Source organism: Acomys russatus, chromosome 6, assembly GCF_903995435.1.
Source record: "Acomys russatus chromosome 6, mAcoRus1.1, whole genome shotgun sequence".
NCBI lineage: Eukaryota > Metazoa > Chordata > Mammalia > Rodentia > Muridae > Acomys > Acomys russatus.
The window spans coordinates 56505133-56528997 of record NC_067142.1 but is presented as its reverse complement, the minus strand read 5'-3'; the positions used below and the strand labels follow the sequence as shown (position 1 = coordinate 56528997).

At 45.9% G+C, this 23865-nt stretch overlaps 1 protein-coding gene across 1 annotated transcript in view; it reads left to right on the top strand.

Annotated features, from left to right (window-relative positions):
- Positions 1–5316: 5316 nt before the first annotated feature.
- Positions 5317–23865, top strand: part of Tnn (tenascin N) — a 62422-nt gene continuing 43873 nt past the window's right edge. Inside the window, exons 1-5 of the mRNA XM_051148332.1 lie at positions 5317–5728; positions 6953–7327; positions 8168–8431; positions 13397–13582; positions 14796–14885. Coding sequence (XP_051004289.1) covers positions 5317–5728; positions 6953–7327; positions 8168–8431; positions 13397–13582; positions 14796–14885 — 1327 coding nt within the window. The remainder of the gene's footprint in view (positions 5729–6952; positions 7328–8167; positions 8432–13396; positions 13583–14795; positions 14886–23865) is intronic.

The window sequence follows — 23865 nt, the reverse complement described above, 5'->3', positions numbered from 1 at the left end:
ATGGAATGCCTGTTCAGAGAGTTCAGAGTCACAAATAAAAATATTCATGTGAATTTGGCTAAAATGGAGGCTGGTCTAGCAGAAACAGTGCTGCCATGTATACTAGATTCTCTTGCAAACTGAAGAATGGGAAATGGGGGCATTGGTTTTCTGAAGTCTCATGGGTCATACCAAAGTAAGTTGTTCAGCTCCCTGAGAATCTGATTTCCTAGTCAGAAGACTAAGAACTACTCGGGTCCTGAGCCTAGCCTTTAACGGCTGAGCCATCTCTCCAGCTGGGCATGGTGGCGCATGCCTTTAATCCCAGCACTTGGGAGGCAGAGGCAGGTGGATCGCTGTGAGTTCGAGGCCAGCCTGGTCTACAGAGTGAGTCTAGGACAGACAAAGCTACACAGAGAAACCTTGTCTCGAAAAACAAAAACAAAAATCAAAAAACAAAACAACAACAACAAAAAAACTACTCGGGTCCTAGTCTGTAGACCACTGGCAAACTACACTCAAGAAGAATGAATGAGAGGAAGGATTGAGGGGGTCTGAACTGTAAACGCCACAGAAAGACCTACAGAGTCAGCTAACCCGGGTCCATGGGTGCTCACAGAAATTAAACCACCAACCAAACAGCATATATGGGTGGGCCTAGGCCCCCTACACATAGGTAGCAGATGTGTAGCTTGTTCTTCATGTGGGTCCCCTAACCAGTGGAGCAGAGACCCTCTCTGACTCTGTTGCTTACCTTTGGATCCCTTTCCCATAGCTGGGTGTCTTCTCTGGCCTCAGTGGGGGAGGATATGCTTAGTTCTGCTGTGACTTGATATGGCATGGTGGGTTGGTACCCATAGGGAGTCTCCCCTTCTCTGTGGAGAAGGGAAGGGGGTGGCATGTGGGACTGAAAGGAGGGAAGAGGCTGTGATCAGGATGTAAAGAAGGAATAAGTGAAGTTTGCCAGTGACATTTGTGGCATCAGGACATCCTTAGTCACCCACGCCTTCATGTTTCTTTATAGTTCAATGAGGCCTACCCTATTATTTGGGGAGAGAATATCTTCTTAGTGACTCTATTGGAAATCCACCGTAATACAGCTTCTCTGAGGCCCAATGCAATGTCCTCATTTGCTTGTGGTTAACCGTTAGGCAGGATGAGGTCATGAAGCAGCAGAGAACGCCCTGAGTTTAAGTACAAAACTCTTCGCCAGTGGCTAGAGGCTGGCAATGCTCTGTTTGATGTAAGTAGTATTCTTTTTCCTGACTTGGTGTGTGTGTCTTTCTTTGGAGAGAATGAGGTGACACAGAGGCTGTTTAGCCCTAAGGAGAACACGTTGGGAACTGAGAGTCCTTTCTCTCTTGCTAAGGCTTGGTTGACATGTGCCCTAGTGGGGTAGAGGTCTTGGTACTCTCTGCTGCTTCAGACCTTCTTGTGGGAAGTGGTGGGATGAATGTTCCCTATGAGGGAAACACAATTCGTCTTTCTAAGCATCAGCTTGCACTGGTCACAGGCCAAGCAGGTCCAGGCTGCCGTTACTGATTTATTGGTGTTTTGTTGAATACCTGGTGTGCTTTGGCTTTCTTTTCCTTTCAGAGCCTCTCTCCTGAAGGAAATATGGCAGGAAAGGATATTTGGTGTTTTTCTTTCCACATCTACAGTATATATTGCAGAAAGATGAAGAACACAGCCATGAGGAGTGGGTAGCCCTGGTGTGTGATCCCAGCTCGGCTGCTTAATCTAGTTGAATGTCCTGACCAAATTATTTAACATTTTGAATGCTTATGACACAAAATATTGTTGATTGACTGTCATCATTTTGAGGATTAATTAAAGCTAATGTTTTTTTAATTGGCTGGTCCAGTACCTGCCATTTAATAAACACAAACACAAATCCATTGTCCCTTATTATCTAACTCACAAGATATTTGGCCAAAGCTATGCTGTGTGGCTAGAAAAATAGGAGAGATCTGTGTTGCTCTGTCCACTGCCATCCGAGCTTACAGGCATTCTGGGCTGGGAACAGACTTGCAAATTGGGACATGGTCCATTTTGACTAGAAATTGAAGCCACAGGAGTAGCTGCAGCTAGCTACCAAGAAGAAAAAGCATGCAAACATAGACCTCTATGACGTTAGTGTGTCTCAAGGCAGATCCAGTGGACCAACCATCTAGGTCAAGCTAAGCAGCAAATCCCTTGGAAAGCCTTTCTCTTAATCTCATAGGGTCCATAGTAGCAGCATTTACTCCTGCCACTCTCTCTTACTTCCCACACCTCTCAATGCCCCTCCTGCACTGATGCCTAGTTTCAGTGAGATGGTAGTTCCTCAGGGGACCCCTGGCTTCCATGGTTTCCTGTATGTAAATGCCCTTTGCCTCATGAATTCCTCCAGCATATTCCCTGCTTTCCATCAGGAACTACCTCACTCACAAAGAACCATCTTTATTCAGAAATGTGTCATCTGTTGTTTTTCTCCATGAAATTTGGTGTCCCCCTGCCCTCCACCCCCGACTGAGAGCCGCCTGTGGTGTGCTGTGCATATTAATTCAGAGGATGAAGTCACCAGCTTCCCTGTGCTGTTCAGCAAGGAAGGCTTCCCTCCTGCCATGTGCTGGAGCCAGAGCCACCAGCTTCCCTTCTTGCTCACACTTCACATGGCTACAGTGAGGATTTCCCCTGCTCATCTTCTTTCTAGCAATCACTCTGCCCAGGAAAATCTGAGCTCAACATGTGCAATCAGAGAGGCTGTGATTAGCAAGGACATCTTGTTACAATTCAGGACAGGCGACACAGAGGGCCCCTGCGAGAGCTTCTGGGGTTTCTCTTATTTCAGGCTTCAAAAACAAACAATGTGAGACAGGGTTTTGGATCGCCTTGCTGTGGTTTATGGCAGGAGTTCCTTTTTTTTTGGTTAGGAACTTCCTTGTGGAATGGGACTGGGGGGGGGAACATCTGCATTCCATTTAGGGCTCAGGAAGAGTGAGCTTTAGGCAGGAGGGTGGCGTTGGATGGTAGGAGTGGGCAGAGTGGTTGATCCTGTTGGCTCTAGTGCTGCGCAAATAGGATTGGGTAGCATAGATCACGTCCTGCTATACCCACAGTAGGTGCCTGAGTGAGGACAGGAACATGCAGAAGTGAAGGCTCCATTGCTCACCTGGCTCTAACTCTGCGGCCTTGGGCTTAGTAGTCATGTAGTCATCAATAAGTTGTTATGTTATGGCCACAGCTCCTCAGCTTCTGGCTTTAGAGTTAAGTGGACAATTTGTTCGGTTGCTTTTATCACTGGGATAAACTTTTGAACAAATCTCGACTCCATATTTCTATTCCACACCTATCTTCCAACTCATTTTGCTGGCTCTCTCAATTCCGCCTTCTCACACAGGTCTCACGCAGATCCCCAAGCTTTCCTTCTGGCTTTGGTATTAAGCCACTTTCATGAACTCACATCCATCTTCTTGCCAGAGCTTTCTCTGCCTACTCTAGTGCACACCTTTTCTTCTGTCCCAGCTCAGGTTGCTAGTATCCACATAGTATGAATGTACGTGACATGCGTGGCTGTACATGGCTGTTGTTCTTTCTCTTCTCTTGACTTGTACAACTGTTCTGGGTTGCCCAAGTTGCTTCCTGAGGTATGGTGTGATATGGGGAAAGGGCACCTTTATTTAGTTAGGGCTACTGTAGTTTTCTCCAGTTATCGAGATGATAAATGTCTACAATACTGGACCAACACCCCTTTGTGGGAACTCTGTGAATTCTTGCAGGCATCTCCTACTACGGTTGCCTATTAGGGCAGAGAACCCCTGATGAGCCTTGGGCCACATCTCAGCTGCAGCTGCAGTTGCCCTGTTGGGAGCTTTCATGAGCCTTGCTCTATGACGTCAGCCTGACTTCACCAAACTCCAGGGCAGAGTTTTTGTGGAGCTCTACTCCTCTACTAAGGGCCTATCACTAAATTGCTCTTGGCCAGTTGAGTACCCATCTTTTGGCCAGCTGGCCCTTTCCATCCATCCTGACCTCCTCAAGCCTCCAAACTTTTGGTAGATGCATAGATGCTTGGCACCTATTTATTAATGGAACCCCGACCTTTCCATTTCATCTGGAGAATGTTCCAGTGCCTGAAATGTAGAAAGAGCTTGGAAGCCTGAAGCCATTTTCACTGCCTTTAATAACACATGCCTCAAAAGACAGGCAGAGCTAAGGACTGAGTAGCACAAATGAGTCATACGAGGACTCCTCTCTTGCAAAATAGCTAAATGAATATGAAATCCCCAACACACAAAATAGCTAAGCTTTAAGGATATGCAAATGCTTATTACCCCGATTTGGTCATTACACACTGTACACATGCATTGAAAAACCACACTGTGTCCCACAAAGAAGTACACATATGACAACAAGAGAGAACCAGCTTAGTGCCATTCTGGTTAGTTCTCTGTGGCGCCACATCCCTTCAATACAACTAACAGTCCATCTGCTCAGATGAAGGTGTTGCATGGGGGCACAGGTATGTGCACCAGCACTGCATATGGATGGAGGCATGAGCAGACTACAGCTGCAGGGGTGAGAGAGGGGAACAGAGGGAATAGAATTAGAAATCCTTATTCTCTGGGGCTTCATATGCTGGAGCGGAGCAATCTCCGCACTTCCTAGCTGTGGTACCCAGGACAACTTGCTCTGTATCTCCAGTATCTACCTCCTTGTCAATGAAAAGAAGCATGAACCTGAGAATCAGATTCCTCAGGTTTAAAGCGTCCTCCTGGGCTGGAGGTATATGTAACTTAGTTTGAGAAATGCACATGGCAAGCAAGAGACCCTCCCCATGGTATACAGAGAAAAACCACAGGACTCTTAGCCTTGTGCCTGCCTGCAAATGTGCTTCAGCCTCCCTGTTTGTAAATAGAGGTTAAAAAAAAAAAGTTGGTGTAGTTCAGCATGAGAGTGCTTGCCCAGCATGTGCAAAGTCAAGTTCAAGTCTAAGACAAGTGAAAATGTTAGTGGGGTTAACGATAGGGCTGTTGTGATGACTGAAGGAGTTAGGGGTCATGAATACTCAGAGTAGTTCCTGTCACATAGCAAGCGTGCTATGTGCAGCTATTACTGCTGCTCAAAGAAGTGGTTGGTGTTCAGGCTGCTCTAAAAACCAGGCATCAGGGAGATGAAGGAAAGGCCGGCTTAGGTGAAGGCAAAGAGAAGCCTTTCCTGGTACTGTGAGCAGTGTGTGGACTCTTAGAATCTGTTAAAATGGGCAGTTTCCTCTCAGGCAGCCCTCATGGTGTTCCTTGTGTTCTTCTTCTGCATCTAGGCCCGCTGGAGTGTCTGACCCCCCTTTCTCCAACCATGGGTCTCTGGAGGATATTTGCCTTCCCTCTTGGGCTCCTGCTTGCTTCCTCGCTCCTAGTAGCTTCAGCCCCAGCCACTCTAGAATCTCCTGGCTGCAGCAGCAAAGAGCAACAGGTCACTGTAAGCCACACCTACAAGATTGACGTGCCCAAGTCCGCTCTGGTTCAAGTAGAGACTGACCCACAGTCGCTCAGTGATGACGGGACGTCACTGTTGGCCGCCGGGGAAGCCGGGGAAGAGCAGAACATTATCTTCAGGCACAACATCCGTCTTCAGACACCGCAGAAGGACTGTGACTTGGCGGACAGTGTGCAGGACCTGCTGGCGCGGGTGAAGAAGCTGGAGGAAGAGATGGCAGAGATGAAGGAGCAGTGTAGCACCAACCGCTGCTGCCAGGGAGCCGCCCTCGGTAAGGTTACTACCAGCTAGTCACTCTGCAAACACTTAGTGAGCGTCTGCTCTGAGGCAGCTGCTCAGCTAGCCTCACACGGGTGCCAGTGAGGACTTGATGCAGGCCCCTCTCACACTGGGCTTTTCTTAGGATGAGGCCGTACCCCTGCTGTTTATTCACTAATCCAGCTCTGGGGACATCTGGAAGCCCAGGCAGGGAGGGGCTCAGCAAGTTGTCCTCCTGGGCTAATGACACCAGACAGGAATAACCCCAGGACTGTTTAAGGAGGAAGTATAGAACGGAGAGAAAGGATGGCACATGTGATGTTGAGAAAATTCTTGAAGTTTCTTCAATGGTCCGACGAGGCTGGTTTTATCAGCTAGCACAGTTCTGAGAGCTAGTGAAATGTGTGAATTAGAGGCCTGGTCTATAGTAAGTATTCAAAAAACTGTAAATGTTTTATTAGTAATAAAGTGCAAAGAATGACGTTTTCACAGCTCCGTAGTTTAAGAGCAGAGCTTCTCAAGTGACAGTGAGTGGTGCTTTTTATTGTTTTGCTTAAGAGCACCCCTAAATGCCAGGTACAAAACTAAGACCAGGGACACACCACTGTGAAGAAGGCAGCATGATACAATTCCCCCCTCCCCCCCTTCTCGGCCCCCTACCCCACTCCTTCCCGACTCCCCACACCTGCCTAGCCCCTCCAGTAGCCCCACTTTGGAAGTTTTCTTGGAAAGAGAAGATGAAATTTCAAGAGGCAGAAGGTACCGCGTTGACCGGGTTGGCCTCCAGCTTCCCTTTAGCTGTGTAGGAGGGAGGGCCCTGGCTAAACGCTTTGGTCTGCCATTGAGGCTGGGCTATTCTGTAGCTTCCGCAGACTCAGTTTACAGCCAGCCGTGCCAGGTCCAGCTTCCACCCCCAGGAAAAGGCAGAGTCCCACCTGCCTCTCTCCCTGGAGCCCTGCCCCTTTAGGCTATAGCCCAACCACCACTGTAGACTATTTAAAGTCCCTTTAGAGAAAAACACTAGTCCCCATCGCTCAGAGAGGAAGGAACCTAGTGAATTCGCCCGAGAAGCAGCTAATTTTAGACAAACAAAAGAGAAACCGAGGTTTGGCTCAAGTGGAAAGAGTTTTCCTCACAGAGTCCCAACAAGATTCAGAATATGCCAGACATCTCTAACCACTCGCCAAAGGAAGGAGACCTCCACTCACTCATCACCCGTTTCTCTTCTTCCTGGCAGATCTGGGCCGTCATTGCAGTGGCCATGGGACCTTCTTCCCAGAGACCTGCAGCTGCCACTGTGAGCAGGGATGGGAGGGCGCTGACTGCGAGGTGCCCACCTGTCCCGGGGCTTGCAACGGCCACGGGCGCTGCGTGGATGGGCGATGCGTGTGCGACCAACCCTATGTGGGGGTGGACTGCGCTTATGCCGCCTGCCCCCAGGACTGCAGTGGGCATGGCGTGTGCGTGCGTGGCGTCTGCCAGTGCCATGAGGACTTCACTGCGGAGGACTGCAGCGAGCAGCGCTGTCCTGGAGACTGCAGTGGGCACGGCTTCTGTGACACTGGAGAGTGTTACTGCGAGTTGGGCTTTACTGGCCCTGACTGTTCCCAGGGTGAGAACCGAGATGCTAGCTTTGAGGGCCACCCTTCCCCCAACAGCCTAGGTCCTAGTTACACTAGCTTTATTGTATGTTGTCTTTACTAAAGAGTTTTGCCCTTTAACCTATACAATGATCCCCTTGGAGGGTTTAACAATACAGCAGACTGGAGGGGAAGGGGGCCCCCAGGTCTCACCCCTGCTTGAAGAGATATACAATTGATGGCTGCTGGGTGTGGTTTCTAGTAGGTTGCCCACATCTCAGTGGGTGGGCCCCATACCCAAGTGCACACAAGAAGCACTAAGTGGACTCAGCCAGGCATATACAAAAAGAAAGGAGGGCAGGGGTGGGGGTAAGAGGGGGGCAAGGGGAGGATAGGAAGGGAAAAGGAAAGAGGGAGGGAAGGACGTGAAGTTGGAAAGGAATGTGTTGAAGGGGATGAAGTGAGGGCTAGGTATGACCAAGATACATTGTATCCTTGTATGAAATGTTCAATGGATTAAAAATAATAACTAACTAACTAACTAAATAAAATAATAAAGTGCTGGACCCACTGCCAGAGCTTGCCACATAGAAGTTCCTGAGAATATGCATTTGCATAGATTGCCCAGGGGCTGCTCCTGGTGGTGGTGGTGGTGGTCCTTGGTCTGGTAGTGTATGTATGCATATGCTCAGTATTAATGCAACCAGACCGTAACTCCCTGGAGAACTGTGTCAAGAATGGTGCGATGCTTGCTCTGCATCCTGCGGCCCCACTGCCATAGCTTGGAGTGTGTAGTCGTGCTACAGAATATTCATTTGGCCACCAGGGTTCACCTTCTCCACCCTCACCTCCTGTTTCTCCTCTGCCCGCAGTGGTGCCTCCTCAGGGCCTGCAGCTGCTCAAGAGCACTGAGAACTCCTTGCTGGTGAGCTGGGAGCCCTCCAGTGAGGTGGACCACTACCTGCTCAGCTACTACCCCCTGGGGAAGGAGCACTCTGCAAAGCAGGTCCGGGTGCCCAAGGAACAACACACCTATGACATTACCGGCTTGCTGCCTGGCACCAAGTACATAGTCACCCTGCGCAACGTGAAGAAAGACATTTCCAGCAGCCCTCAGCATCTACTTGCCACCACAGGTGAGGAACAAAACCAGGTACTCCAGTTGTCCCAGGACAGGCTCCATTAAAATGTTTCCCCTGCTTTCCCCACAAACACCCTTCCATCGATTGCCCTAATTTTGGAGTCTGCAAAACAGCACCTGAGGTCCTAGGTTCTGGAGAAGCCATCCCAGTTCTCTCTTCCCCCTTTCCAGATTTCCTTATTACTAGGTTCTTCAAGTCAGCAACAGAAACCCGATGCACTGGGGCTCAAGAGGTCTCCTGCTTCTGCCCCATACTCCCACACAGGTAGTCAAAGAGTGAGTTGCTAGCTCCCCATTGGGCTTCCAAGATCATTCAACAAGTTCAAGTAGGGATGGGTGAGAAGTGGTTGAAATTCCCTGTAGCAACAGATTCAGGTCATCAGGAAAGAGAACACAAATAGGGCATCTGACAGCTTACAAAGTTGTTCACAAATGTAGGCAGTATTTGGGTAGTGGGACACTCAAGGACTAGTAGCAATCATTCTAGCTTGAAGGATAGGATTGACATTGCTACACTGACCTGGGGGACGCTGTAGGAAAGGCTGCCTGAGCAGGTGGTGTTGGTAGAGGGATACAGGCAGTCTGCCACACCTCTGCAGGGAGCAGAAGGATCAATGGCATGGACTCTCTCCTGCTCTCTGATCTATCAGTGATCTCTTCTGGCTGAACCGAAGGTGAAGGGTCTGGGAGACTTAAATCAGAGAGACCAAAAACCTGGACTACAGGACAGGGTCGGGGGGGGGGGGGTTTGGGGGAGTGGAGTGCAGGAGACTGGCTTGGAGGGCACAGTGTCCATTTGCGTCACTAGATGACACTAGAATGAAAGGAAGGACAAACATCACTGCTTATGTCACTGAATGCAGCAGGTTCGCCTCCTGGTGAACATCCAGGGAATTTAAGAGCAGAGAGGGGCCTATTTCCTACAGAAAATAAGAAAAGCCCTGGGAATAGCTCTCAAAGCAGTGTTCTTCCCCAGACAATGAAGGCAGGGTTCAGGGCTTCTGTTCAGAAACTTACTCATAAAGGAATAGTCACCATCACTTTTAAAGGTGGGCACATTCCTGAGCATGCTTTAAGAAATGGCTAAGGACTTGAGATCAGGCCCCAGAAACCATGGGCACAGTAAGTACTGATACACCTAATGCTGGGGAGGCCAGCCAAAGCTACTCAGTGGGCTCCAGACTGGTGTAAGACCCTGCCTCAAAAAACAAGGTGGACAGTTCTTGAGAAACAGTCCCTGAGGAGGCTGTCCTCTGGCCTCCACACACTTGTGTAAGTGTACCCACATATGTACACACACATCCACCATGACTGCACACATACAAACATGAACACACACAGTGTCTAGTAATACGGCTTGGGCAAAAAGGCGCAGAAGGAGGATGCAAAGGAAGGACTCAGAGGAACGGGACAGGCGGAGGGGTCGGGGCAGGGGCCGAAAGGCCGGGAACGGCAAGAGGACCAGACCAGAACCACCACACCAGAACCAACCACCCACAACCACCACACCAACCACCACACCAACCACCACACACATAACCACCAACCAAACCACACACCAGACCACCACACCATAACCACCACACCATAACCACCACACCATAACCACCACACCATAACCACCACACCACAACCACCACACCATAACCACCACACCATAACCACCACACCACAACCACCACACCATAACCACCACACCATAACCACCACACCACAACCACCACACCATAACCACCACACCATAACCACCACACCACAACCACCACACCATAACCCCACACCACACACCACACCACAACCACCACACCAAACCACACACCATAACCACACACACAACCACCACACCACAACCACCACACCACAACCACCACACCATAACCACCACACCACCACCATAACCACCACACAAACCACCACACACCACACCACCACACCATAACCACCACACCATGACCACCACACCATGACCACCACACCATGACCACCACACCATGACCACCACACCATAACCACCACACCATGACCACCACACCACCAGCACACCATAACCACCACACCATGACCACCACACCATGACCACCACACCACACCACCACCAACCATAAGCACCACACCACATCATACCCATCACCACTGTACCACCATAACCATGCCATAACCAGCACACTATAACCACCACACCACCACACCACCATCACACCATAACCATGCCATAATCACCACACCACCACCACCACACCATGACCACCACACCATGACCACCACACCATGACCACCACCACACCACCACCACCACACCATGACCACCACACCATGACCACCACACCATGACCACCACACCATGACCACCACACCATGACCACCACCACACCATGACCACCACCATACCACCACCACACCGTCATCTGCAGCAGCAGTTGTGGTGGCACATACCTGTAATCCTAGTCCTCAGGAGGCAGATGCAGAAGGACCACAGGTTCCAGGCCACCTCAAGCTACCCAGTGAGACCCTGTCTCAAAGCAAAACAACTTTAAAAGTATATTATGTCATTTAAAAAGGAGGACCCCCCCATGTGTGCTTAGGAACTACACTATGTGACTGCCTGGCAGCTAACACCCTTTAGAAATCCAGTTTTAATGAATATTCTTAAAGCAGCTTTGACTTTTGAGAGCTGGGATCAATTTAGTTGTCTGAATGACTCTGATTCATTCCTTTTACTCAACACTTGTTCTTTGAGGACCCACCATGTGCCAGGTGCCGTTCTAGGCGCTGACAGAAATGACTGCCTGCAGCCTATGCTAAATACCTGGGGAAAGGACCGGATGGGTAGGATGTTGGCGTGTAGTCTCTGTGGAAGCAGAAGGCTGTCTGTCCTGTTTTGGTGGCAGGAAGATAATGAGCTGTAATGGATCATTGTTGAGAAGGGCTTTGAGAAACACGGCAGTTTTAGGGCAAGCCTCTGTTAGCAATCACTGGACACAGCCCTGTAGGAGAGCAAGTTGTAGTTTGTTGTTCATTTTATCCTAGGACAATACTCATCATGGGGGAACCCATCCAGGGGTGTCTCGGTGAGAAAGCAAGGAAGGGTTGGCTTTAGAATACGGGGTTGAATTAGATAATATAGGGGAGCGGGCATTGGTTTTGATTGGGATATTGTTAAGAAGTGGGGGGCGGTCACTGTGGTTGGACATGTTAGGGATTTCTCTCTATAAGAAGGCTCATTATAGGCAGCTAAAGCTGTGACTGGAGAGAAGTAGTAGCTCCTTGCCTGTCAGCCAGGAGAGGGGGCATTGTGTCACTGCTGTGGACAATCGTCTTGCTTCTGTCTGCATTCAGACCCCGTTATAGAATGGCTTTGTTTTTGTCTCAGTCTTGCACATTTGCAGAGTGTCCTTGGCTCCTGCTCCAGCTCAGTGAAATGGTTTATGCGCATGGGAGAGCTGAGTATGGCTGTGAGAGCCAGGTCAACTTCCCAACAGTAGAGGTGGCTTTTGTCTGCAGCTGCATCTCCTAAGGGCAGGGCCGTGCTGAGCCTCCCAGGGAAGAGCAGCAACATCTGTTCCAAAGCCTTAGCAGCCCTTCTTAGCGTCTTCCTTGGAGGCTTTGTAAAATCCCTCGGCTGTGAAGTTTGTCTTTCTGTCTACACTGATTCAAGTTCAAATCTATTATCCCTGCACCTGAGGGAGCCTCAGACCTACTAACACTCATTCCCATCTTGAACGTTTTCCTTAAGTTCTTGCTTTAAAAAAAAAAAATGTGAATATTTCCCAATTCTCTTAAGCCATGTAGGACCTCTTCCACAATCCTCAAGTCACCCTCACTACTTTACTGTTGACCTTTCACTTGGGGAATTGCCTCTTTGAAAGAAATCTCAAAACAGGACCTGGGGCTAGCAGGTAGAAACTGCAGGCAAGAAGAAGGGCTCTGGGAGGTTCTTTGTCTATGGCAGAGAGAATCGGAGATCCTCAGAACTGAGAGATCTTGGGATAATGGAGTTCATACTCGGCCTAAGATGAAAGTTCCTTGTTTTATATCCTTGATGAGCAGTCAGCTAAGACAGGTGGAAGTGCCTCCAAAGTAAATGCGACAAGACCTTGGTAGAAGGGGAGTCTTCGAAGTTTTTTTTTCTTTCTTTCTTTTTCTTTTTCTTTTTTCCTGCCTGACACTCTAAGAGCAAGCTCTACCAGCCTGGGACATAGCTCTTGCAATTCTAAGTGTTGCCAAAACACCTCGGTTGTGCCCCACACCCCCAAAGTGTCACTCATTTGAATTATAATTGCAGGAACTTGTTTCCAAGAGGCAGGGCAAATGTTTAACCCTATGTATTTTACTTGAACAATGGTGTATGATGAGAGTCCTTTACAGAACAGGGCACTGGGACAGCATGAATACACTGGGAACCGTGTAAAAGTACTAACATTAGATAAAAGGTTCTGGAAAGATATAGAGAAAGGCCAAGTTAAGAATCACTTGCTTTGTAGTTTGGGTTAATCTATAGAGCATATGAGTGCTGTGGGCTCTCATTTGGGAGTTAGAGGACATGTTATGTATTGAAAATTTGAAGTACATTACATCAGTTTTACATAATCTCCTCCCAAGGACAGGGACTCTATAGACAAAGTTCAGAGCAGCTGAGCCTCTAGCGGGGCCTTGTAGATGCTGGCCTGAGAGGAGCAGCTCCTGTTTGGTCAGAGTCCGTATGGGAGTGATATGCATGGCACACAGCAGGATGGGGAGTGAGGTCCTTCTAGGACAAGCTGCCTGCTGTGGAGAATCTCAAGAGGCACAGCCAGCTGCTACCCAGGAGCTCTAGACCCTTGCTAAAGACTATGTCCTGAAGATGAAGTCAGCTCTCGGTGTGTCAAGAAAGGGAGCTGACTTAGTGGCCAATGGCCTGTTGTCAGGCCTCTGTGACCTCTGCACTCAACCATTTTCCCTTATCTTCTCTGACTTGCTCTAGATCTGGCTGTGGTGGGCACTGCCTGGGTCAATGAAGAGACTGAGACATCCCTTGATGTGGAGTGGGAGAACCCTCTCACTGAGGTGGACTATTACAAGCTGCGGTATGGCCCGTTAACAGGGCAGGAAGTGACTGAGGTCACTGTGCCCAAGAGCCGTGATCCCAAGAGTAGATATGACATCACTGGTAAGAGTCTACACTGGGAGATTCCAGATGGTGGCTGCAGTAGCCAAGGGACACAGTGTACACTGGATCTTAGAGACCACACTTGATTCTAGAGACTGAGACACAAGCTTGCTCTAGGGTCTGCTGTCTCTGTACAGTGTTTCAGGGCTGGGAACCCAGCACAATTCATTAACAGGATACACCTAAAGTGTCCTTCTAAGTCAGCATAATTTTTGAGGTCTTATATATATTTTAGGATGTGTCTGATGGCGTGTACATACTTCTTTTGGAAGATTGTTACATGTGGGTAGGATGGGGGGGAGGAAGATATTGAGGGGGGAGGGATTTGCTGAGTTCCATGACAAGCATGGAGAGATGGGGGGGGTGAGAGGGGGGAGAAGAGGGAGAGAGGATTTGCTGAGTTCCACGTCAAGAACGGTTGTGTTACCCACGGGGTGGGGAATCCCTTCTTAGATGACTGGACTCATTCCACTAAGACCTGGAACTTAGGAAATAGGGACGCAGGGGTGGACCAAGTTTTGTAATACTTGAAATTTCTGCACTTTTTGAGGTCTTCTTATAGAAAAGCAATACATGTGGCACACAGTCACAAATATCAAGCTAGGCCCGGGTCATTAGAAGAAGCCATCTAAATGACGGCTCCTCAGGCGCATTAGCCTCATGGCCCATCCTCTGGGTCCTCACCCTACTGCCTACTTGCCCAGTTCCTATTTGAAAAATAGCTTGCAGCTCTCCACATTTGTGGAGAGGAGAATGAGTGTGTGGGCTTCATGGATGCAATTGTTTGTTTTCATTTTGCTAATGAAGTCTCAATAGTTGTGTCATGAGGAACAACCACTCAAGTCGTTTCCACAGGGAGCTAACTTAGCCCAGATTCCCCTCTTTCTTTTATTATGAGAAAGATGTTTTGAGGGATTCTGGTTGTTAGGAGCTGGAAAACATTTGGACTATAAATAAAGCTGGGAAGTAAGTACTCAATAGCTCACAGAGAACAGGAGCCCCAAAGACTTGGTGCCATCTGTTCCCCACCCCTTCACATCCTTGTTCTCTGCCTCTGCGGTTTTGGGGGTCAGCATACATCTTACCTTCACAGGGAAACCCAGGTAGAAGCTGGGGGTGGGGTGGCGGTGTCTGAAGCCCATCTTCACAGCCATGCTGGTTGCCTTCCTTCCTTTCTTTCTTTCTTTTTTCTTTTTTTTTTTTTTTTTTTTAGGTCTGCAGCCTGGAACAGAATACAAAATCACAGTTGTCCCCATAAGAGGTGATCTGGAAGGGAAGCCGATTCTCCTCAATGGCAGGACAGGTATGGAGGTTCAATCGTGTTCACATTCACACTTAATCATATTCACATATTCAAATCTTAGGATTTCCGTGGAGATATGCCAAGGCTTTCTGGATGGGCTTCTATACCGAGGGAAAGAAGAACAGAAACAAATTTCTCCCGTTTCACTTCTTTTCTTGTTATGGGAAAACCTTCCTGGGATCTTGGAGTCAAGGGGACCTATTATCCCTGATGCCTTTCTTCTGATTACAGTTAGTTCAATCACTGAATTATTGTCTCAAGGCACTTAATAGGCATGCAGAATTGCATTCCCTGAGGACAGAGGAGCTAGGCTATTTGTCATGTTGTATTTGTATTTGTTCCTAATGTCTACACTCAAGCAGTCTGCTTTGAAATGGGAGATGATGGTTAAGACCCTCACATAGGAGTCATGGTATAGTTAGCATTTGTCTGTCTATTGAGAATACTTACAAAATGCTTTGCAGCAGTGATTTGTCATTTATCAACCAGTATGGAATTTGGAAACAACATAGGCTTAAATGTATATTGGACTGTGAACCTCTGGCAGTAATTGAGCTTCTGCCTCCATAGACGAGGAGCTGGAAGAGGCTGGTGATTGGAGCCTACCAAGAAGGACTCCTTACATTTTGAGTTTTTCCTTAAAAGGTGGCTTCGTACTTTCCAGTTCAGGCTTAGAAGTAGCTAGGTAGGGTAGTATGGTGATGAGGATGGGACAGTGTAAGGGATGACTTCACTATTTCAGTGTCCTAAGAGATGGTTGAAGTATGCACCAGTTACAGAGCTGGGTAACTATAAAGGAAGAGATGTAATTTAACTTATGATCCAGACAAAATGGACTGGGTAGTCTGCCGAAATGGTTGATGGGATATTTGAGTGAGTTGGAAAATGACAAGTACTGCCCTTGCTATGTGCCAGGCAGCAAATTCTCTCAGCATTTTTTTTTTTTTTTTTATGAGTTTTGTCATTTAGTTCTCACAGTCAGTCTATGGATGAGGTACTACTATTATTTCTAGATCATATGCATAAGAAAACTGAGACTTAAAAAAGTGAAGGTCAGGATCACCCAGCCAATGGCAGAGATGGATTTGGATGAAGGACGTGCACCTCTAAGCTTTGAAGCTTAGCCACAGAAGCAAAGTGCCTCCTAGTTGACCCTTCTGTGAGAGATTAATTTGTTTTCTTCTCTTCTACAATCAACACAACACTTGGTCATTAATGTGTGTGTGTGTGTTTGGATTATTCACCATATGCCAAGCAATTCTCCATCAGACACCAACTGGGTGTCACGTAAGTCAATTAACTTCTAACAGTACCTGCTAGAAATAGTGTTAGATTTGGACTGAGGGGTAATAGTTAAAAATAGGCTCACAAGAACATTGGAAGGTTGCTTTCTTAGAATCTGAAATAACAATAGGGAGGCCAGTTGTAAACCTCAGCAGCTGTGGGAGGGGGTGGATGGAGAAGAGGAAGAGATAGTCCTTTTGAGTTATGGTCCAAGAAAGCTGGTGTGTTCAGCAGAATAGCCACTGAGCAGCTGCATGTGGAAGGGGAGGGGTGCTTCAGAGGGAGAGCGAGAAAGCGCAGAATGTCAGGGGAAGCATACTTTGAATTTTGGTTGGTATGAGAGAAAGAGAGAAAAAGAAAAGTTTTTCTTTTTTCTTTTCTTTTCTTTTTTTTTTTTTTTTTTGTTTTTGTTTTTTGTTTGGTCTGAACTCAAAAAAGCAGGCAGGCTTATGGAGGCTGATAAGCACATTATCTCATTAAGGGGATGATTATTCCTCCCATCGCCTTATCCTATGTTTGGGTGAACCAGCTTTCCTGTGGGCTAAACTCTTCACCAGGAGATTTACAGGCCCCTGCGGATGGACTTTTAGGGGAGAAACAATAGCACATTCTGATTTTTCCACCCGATCAGAATGTCTGTTTTCACCCAGAACACCCAGGAAAAGAGGTGAAACTCAGTAGCTGTTCTTTTGAGCAGAGGGAGCTTGCTTTCCCTTAGTGGAATTTAGGGGAGCCCTGATACCACCATCTTTTCATGTTTTATGTTAAATCCTAAGGAGGCCAAGTGTGAAGTTTCCATTCCTAATGTTACCCAGGGGAAGCAGAATAGAACGTCCAAAGCAGGACCAGGAAGGAGGATCCACCTTCACTGGCTTACAGGTCAACTAATCCTGGTACCAAAACTGCTTCATGACTAAAGCCTTTTATAGTCACATTAAATGTCACAGCCTTTAAGTTCTTGCAGCAATTAATTGCATGTGCCATTGAATTGGTAGTTAACCTTTCAAGTATATTATCCCAACTAGACTATTAGTATCTGAGAAGTGTTTTTATTGTCAATTATATCCTAATGTCAGGATGAGATATTTTATTGGATTGCAAATAAATCTATGGTGTGTAAGCTACTAAAAAAAAAAAAAAGAAAAAGATACTATAGTTTCTGAGGTCAGGAAATAATCTCAGACCTGGTTGAGACGATTAGTTAATTAAGGAGACAAACAAGTTTGCTTTCTTCAAATGTTTTGTATCTTGTAAGGTGAAAAAGAATGCTGGAACTTAGGAATGGCATATACTGGGAAGGAAGAATGTAGTTCAGTTATTTTCCATTGAACAAGTCAACCAGTGGACCTTGTTAAAGCAAAACTCTTAAAACTGAAGGGTCTCCAAATAAAAGAGTTTATTGAGCTGTTACAGCTGCTAGACAAAAAAACAAAATAAAACAAAACAAAATCCTGACCAGGTTCTTGGACCAGTTCCTTTGACTATTAGCAACAAGGCTAAATAGCAATTGGAAATATGTGAGTGGAATGTAGAGCCAAGAATATATTTATAAAATTCTGGGAAGAAACACATATGTGCTTAACACTGAGTCTACTCTGACAATGGGTAAGAGAGATTGGATTATCATGGGCAGCAGGAGATGTCACTCTACAGTGACAGCTCGGAGGCATGATGGGTCTCCCAGCGCCTTCTGTTCCACTGCACCAAGACCTTGAGTTATTCCACAGAAAAAAACTTTGAGGACAAAACAAAGAGAAGGCAGACCACACTCAAGGGATAGGGCTAGGCTTCTCGAGAGATGGAGAACAACGAGCATTTAACAATATCGACACAGGATTTCGAAGTTAGGTTGGTCAAAGGGCATGATCTGTATTTAAAGTTTAAAGTTCTAAAATTAAAAGATTGAATTAAAATGTTCTAGCCTACTCATTTTTTAATTCAAGAATCATATTATTTGTCAATGAGATTATAAGATGTTTTATGAATGTATTCTACAGGTTTACAAACGAGCTAAGGAAGTGCTGAGAAGAATAGGTTAGGTCAAAAAGGTCGAAGAAATTATTGCTACACCTAAAATCAAGACCTTCTTAAACTGTAAACTCTGTTCACGATTTTTTTTTTTTTTTTGAGAAAAAAGCAAAAACAAACAAAACAAAACAAAACAAAAACTGAGCCAGGTTTACAGATAAAAAACCAATTCTGATATGGTTGAACTCAAAGGCCATTAACATTTTGTCTTTAAACATAGTTCAATAGTTGTTCTAACTCTCCAGTTTCATATATTTCTCAGGAAAGTGATGTTGTTTGCACGCAGGCACTGTTTACAGTGGCGGCATGTGGTGATGACAGCATCTTTCCCTCTCACATTCCCATAAGTCTTCCTGTCTTCCTGTCTGTCTTGCTTTGGTATCATGTAGAGTGGAGAATACTTTGGAGTAAGAGAGCAATGTTCATTGCTCTGGATGAGTTGGTTTTAATAATTCTGAAAGTAGATAGGGTGTGGTGGCTCTGGTCAGTGACTATATTTAAGTCAGAGTTTCTACGTAGCATTAAAGAATTAGGAGAAGTCTTATTACTAGTTTCACCCAAGTTGCTAACTGATTCGCTTCCTTTACCATCTTCCTCCCTCCTCTTCAGTCATTCTTTTATCAAACTAATACCGTGAAAAGGACAAGGCTGAGAGTGGTCAGTGAGGACCATCAGTGCCAGCAGGTGGGAAGTCATGGCTGGAGGAGGACACTGGGACCAGGTTGGAGAGATCCTGTTTTGTAGATGAGGCTCCAGCTGTAATTCATCTATGATTTGGCTCGCCACTGCAGCTACTGGAAGATTTTGCTGCATGGAAAAATGGTTTAATGATCTCCACATCCCCTCTTGGCAGACAGGGAGGTTTTGGTCTTGCAGTGCTGGCTTCGTGCACTTCTGTGAGTGTGTGGGGTCCATCCACGAGATCTTCTTCTCATTCTCAGATGTCAGTATCTCACTGTTATCTTAGTGCCGTCCTGTGAATGGTCAGGGATCACAGCTCTGTGAAGATCCCCCTTCTAGCTTATGCTGTTAAGGAGTTGAGGGAAAGGGGAGGGGAAAGAGTTCTAGTCTCTAGCTGGACTTGCGTGGTTAAAGTTACAGAGGTAGAGCTGTTCTAGATATAGAGCTAGGCTGGGTTTTCTTTCCTGGTGCTCGTAACGAAGGTTTATTTATTGATTGATTGACTTAGGCTTTTGGCTGTAGTGCTTGTTATCTCACCCAGGTCTGGAAGCTCACTCCACAGAAAAACCCACGTTAGAGAAATGAGCACTAGGGTAAAAGAAATGCTTTATTTAGTGACTGAAGAATGAAGAAATGGGAACTTTTACTTGCAAACCCCCCTTGAGTCTAGGAAGTTGAGGAGTTACAGACATAGGACAAGACCTTTGAGGGAGAGAGACCCCCTAACGGTAAGGAGGAGATACTACTGTCTTTTCTTTGAAAAAACCAGAACTCTTTCAGAAACTTGGGTGCCTCCTCATTTCACGGTGTCTTGTGTTTTGTTTCTTTGTTTTTTTGTTTTAACCTTGAAGGAGAAATAGAGATTTAGCAAGGTCTAGGTCAAGTTCCTCCTGCATTATAACTTTGGACAAAACGTTTCTCAAATGATTTCCATGTCTGCAGGCAGAGTGGAGTACAATCTGACCCAAAGGTTAAAGCAAAAAGGAGGTCAGCCACCGTAGGAAGGCAGAGATAGCAAGCCTTCCCATCCCACTGTAGTTACCCGCAGCATGTGCAGGTAAAAGCAGAGAGCTGGTGTTCTTAGCAAAGTGTCCTTCAGGTCCTTCAAAGGCAACTTAGGCAATTGTTACAGTTATAACAATTCATTGGATGTTTTCTACAGCAAAGCCAGTGGAAAACGACAATGCAGTTAGCGTGATTATGTGACCCACGCAGTTTGTAATTTTTTTTTTTGCATAAAATAAGTTTCATATGGATATTTTAGCAGAGGTCACTTTGGGAGTATTACAGAATTTCAGTCTTGTTTTTCAAGTTACATGGTGCAGTGTAAATTAAAGTTACTTTCAACAGCAGTAGATATATTTACAATTGATTAAAAATTATTTTTAAGGACATTCAGACATAAAACTATGGCACATCCTTTCATCTTCTGGAAAGTGAAGATGGTGCTAACCAATGTCATGAGGCAAAGTTCATCAAAAGACGAGAAGAATTACATTTACTAAGTAGTATCTAAGCAGCTTAGTTTTGAGTAAGTCCAAAACGTAAATGCTTTAAGTCCTCGACTCTGCCTCCCCACTGCCAAGCTGTGATACAACTAGTGACAACTCAGCTACAGCTACGTTAGAAGCCTGTGGCTTTCCTTTCTCCAGACCTAAATAGAATGACATGTATGGGGCCAAGCAGTGGTGGCGCACGCCTTTAATCTCAGTACTTGGGAGGCAGAGGCAGGCACATCGCTGTGAGTTCAAGGCCAGCCTGGTCTACAAAGTGAGTCCGGGACAGCCAAGGCTACACAGAGAAGCCCTGTCTCAAAAAACCAAAACCAAAACAAAAACAAAAAAACCCCAAACAAACAAACAAACAAACAAAAAAACCAACAACAAAAAAGGATGACATATATGGTCCCTGTGCCATTAGCATCTCCTTCTCCTCAAGGAGGTTACAGAAGGCAACACATCAAATTATGGAGCTAAAGAGTAGAGCAAATCCACATTCAGGTCACAATATTTAAAAAACAAACTCCCCTTTGGAAAGTGGAAGTGTTGCTTTTAGAAAGTAAGTATGACCATGAGTGATAACGCAGGGCTGTGATGCCCCACACCACTGGTACAGTGATAGCCTTAACTCTAGGTTACTCCTAAGCACAGATCTCAGGTCACTGCACACAGAGCCATGAGACAGCACTGGGAACAGAAAACTGAGATGAGGATGCCCGCGAAGCTTTCAGGCACTTCCCTTAAAAACCCACACAGGGCCAGCTGTGGTCGGGCTCACACCTGTCAACCTAGCACATAGGAGGCAGAGGCCAGCTGTGGTCGGGCTCACACTTGTCAACCCAGTACATGGGAGGCAGAGGTCAGCTGTGGTCAGACTCACACCTGTCAACCTAGTACGTGGGAGGCAGAGCTTGCAAGAGGATCCCTGCAAATTGAGGCAAAAGAAAACAAAAAGAAAAAAATTACAATGCTAAAATTAAAAAAAAATTACAATGCTCACTGCAAATTTTCCCTAGTAAATTTCAAGCCAAGCATCAATGAATGTGAAATTTGCTCGTAAAAATATCAGACTTTATGTGCAAAAAACAAAAACAAAGAAGAGTGCAGAGGCTGCCCTTCCAAAATCATGGAATTAATTTGTCATTTAAAATTCTTGCCTGTAGCAGATAGTTCAATTGTGAATTATTAACCTATCAGATATTATTAGCTGACTGTAAATTCCTGATTTTATGATTAGTCATAATGATCCATTTGTGCAAGTTTTAAGATAACATTTAAACATACAGAAGTCCAAAATAACCTTCAAGATATTTAATATTTTATAATTTAAAAGAAAAAAATCCATTATATAAATTTAATAAGACCTTTGTAAGACTACATATGAAAACTGTACATGAGGATTATGAGTTACATAGGAACCAATGCACATCAGCGGAATCCATTTTCCTTGTGAATATTTTTACACCACTATTAACAATACAAGTTCAGAAATCATTTCAATTTTCCAAAGTCGTGCACACATATTTAGATATAGCCACTCTTAAAAAGAAAGACAGCAGTTTGTGGTTTTTAAGCAAAGGGCAAATGAGTCTACAGAGGGTTTGTTTAGGGTTTTCTTTGGTAACTACTCCATCCCTCTAGTGTCTGATGCCCCTGAGGAAGAACAAGCCCCAAGGCTAGCCAGGCTGCATCCCTCAGTACATGTAGACAGTCTGACCCTGCCAATCCGCTGGCTGGTGCAGGGTGCCCAGAAGCTATGGGCCAAGTGCTGACTGTGGCAAGGTGAGAGAGGCACGGCTAGGATCTGGGATTTCACAGAAGTGGGTGGGTCACTTTGGAGAGGGCAAGGATCAGGGACGCCAAGAGCAGGACGGCACGCCTCTCTCTGTGACCATACTCTTCTAGTCTCATTTCATCACTATTATCCCAGACAGAGCTGCAACCTTGGTAGGCTCTCACCATCCCCCCCACCCCCCCAGCAAGCACAGACAGAAAGGGGCAAGGGGGAAGGGAGGCAATCCTCGCTGTTGTGCACATGCTTTCTTCTGAACAACCTCTTAGAGCCCCCTGAAGTTGCCATTGGGGTTCTGTAGGTTTCTGCATCCAGGTTCCACCCCCCGCCCCGACTCCACGAGGCTCCCTTTTCTGATGAGATATGTCTAGTGTCCCAACAGCCCAAGGCTGTTTTCTCTCTCTCGTATCTTCCACAAGTTCTAGTCTACTACAACTATGTTATTTTAGGTTACGATAGCCTTTCCACATAGATTGGTGAGATGTCAGCCATATTGGATTGGCTCCACCCAAATGACTCCATTTTAACTTTATTATCTCTGAAAAGATTGTTTAAGAACAACAAGGTTCTACTCCGAGGGAGAAGGCAGAGCACTTTAGTATGTTGTATTGGAGCAGGAGGACTAGACACAATTTAACCCACAGCACTGCTGATCCTCATCTGCAAAGCAGACATTCAAAGATTGTTAGTGCAGTGACCAGCACTAACAGTTACTACTATTGACCTTAGAGAAGTTATCTGACCCATATAAGCCTAGCATATACTCATTGCTCTAAGAGGGGAAGTCTTGAGTAGTTCTCCAAACTTCTGAGGCACCTGGTAAATGGCTTGTGTTTTTACCATGAGATTTGATAACTAATGTATGAAAAGCACCGTGACCCTTGGTGTGTGCTTCGTAAATGGCAGTTGACTTACTAAATGATATATGAACTGCCTCTGGTAATAGAACTCATTTCATTTTTTCCTGCAAGTAAAACCCTGCCCTTATGTTTGATAAAGGTGTACTGTAGCTAATGTTGAAAAATGGGACTATGTGAAAGTACAACTTCTCTCTGAAAAATCCTTGGCTAGGAGACCAGTGATATATTGGTTGTGTGGGTAGAAAGGAGAAGAGTTCAGCTGCCTTAGACTAAGAAGTTGTTCTGTGGTTTCTAAGCTAAAGAGAGGTGGATCCATATGCAGATCTCGGGTTACGTCTTACCTTTGTTCTGCCAACATCTTTGTCAGAGGCTTTGATGATGCGTACAGATGGTTTGCTTACAAACTTCTCCAATGGCAGGAAGTCGTCATTCTTTGATGTACATCATAATCACTTAAAAGTTTTGTTTATGTATGTACTAACTTATTATTATATGTTTTTAAAGGTAAAGTTCTGCTCTGCAGTTCAGTCTGGTGCTAAACTTCATATATAGCCCAGGTTAACCTTGAACTCATAAGCCTTCTGCTTCAGCGCAGGACTTATAGGCATGTACCACCACAACTAGATATGTGTATGTGTATGTGCAGTAATACTTGTTTTTAATCCCAGTATTCAGAAGGCCGAGGTAGAGGGTTATGAGTTCAAGCCCTGGCTGGGCTATATAGTAAGAATCTCTTTTTCTAGAACTCCCCCAACTCTTCCAACCAAAAACCAAAACCAACAAGCCAAACACACACACAAACAAAAATCCATGAAATAAGTTAAGAGATGTTGGGA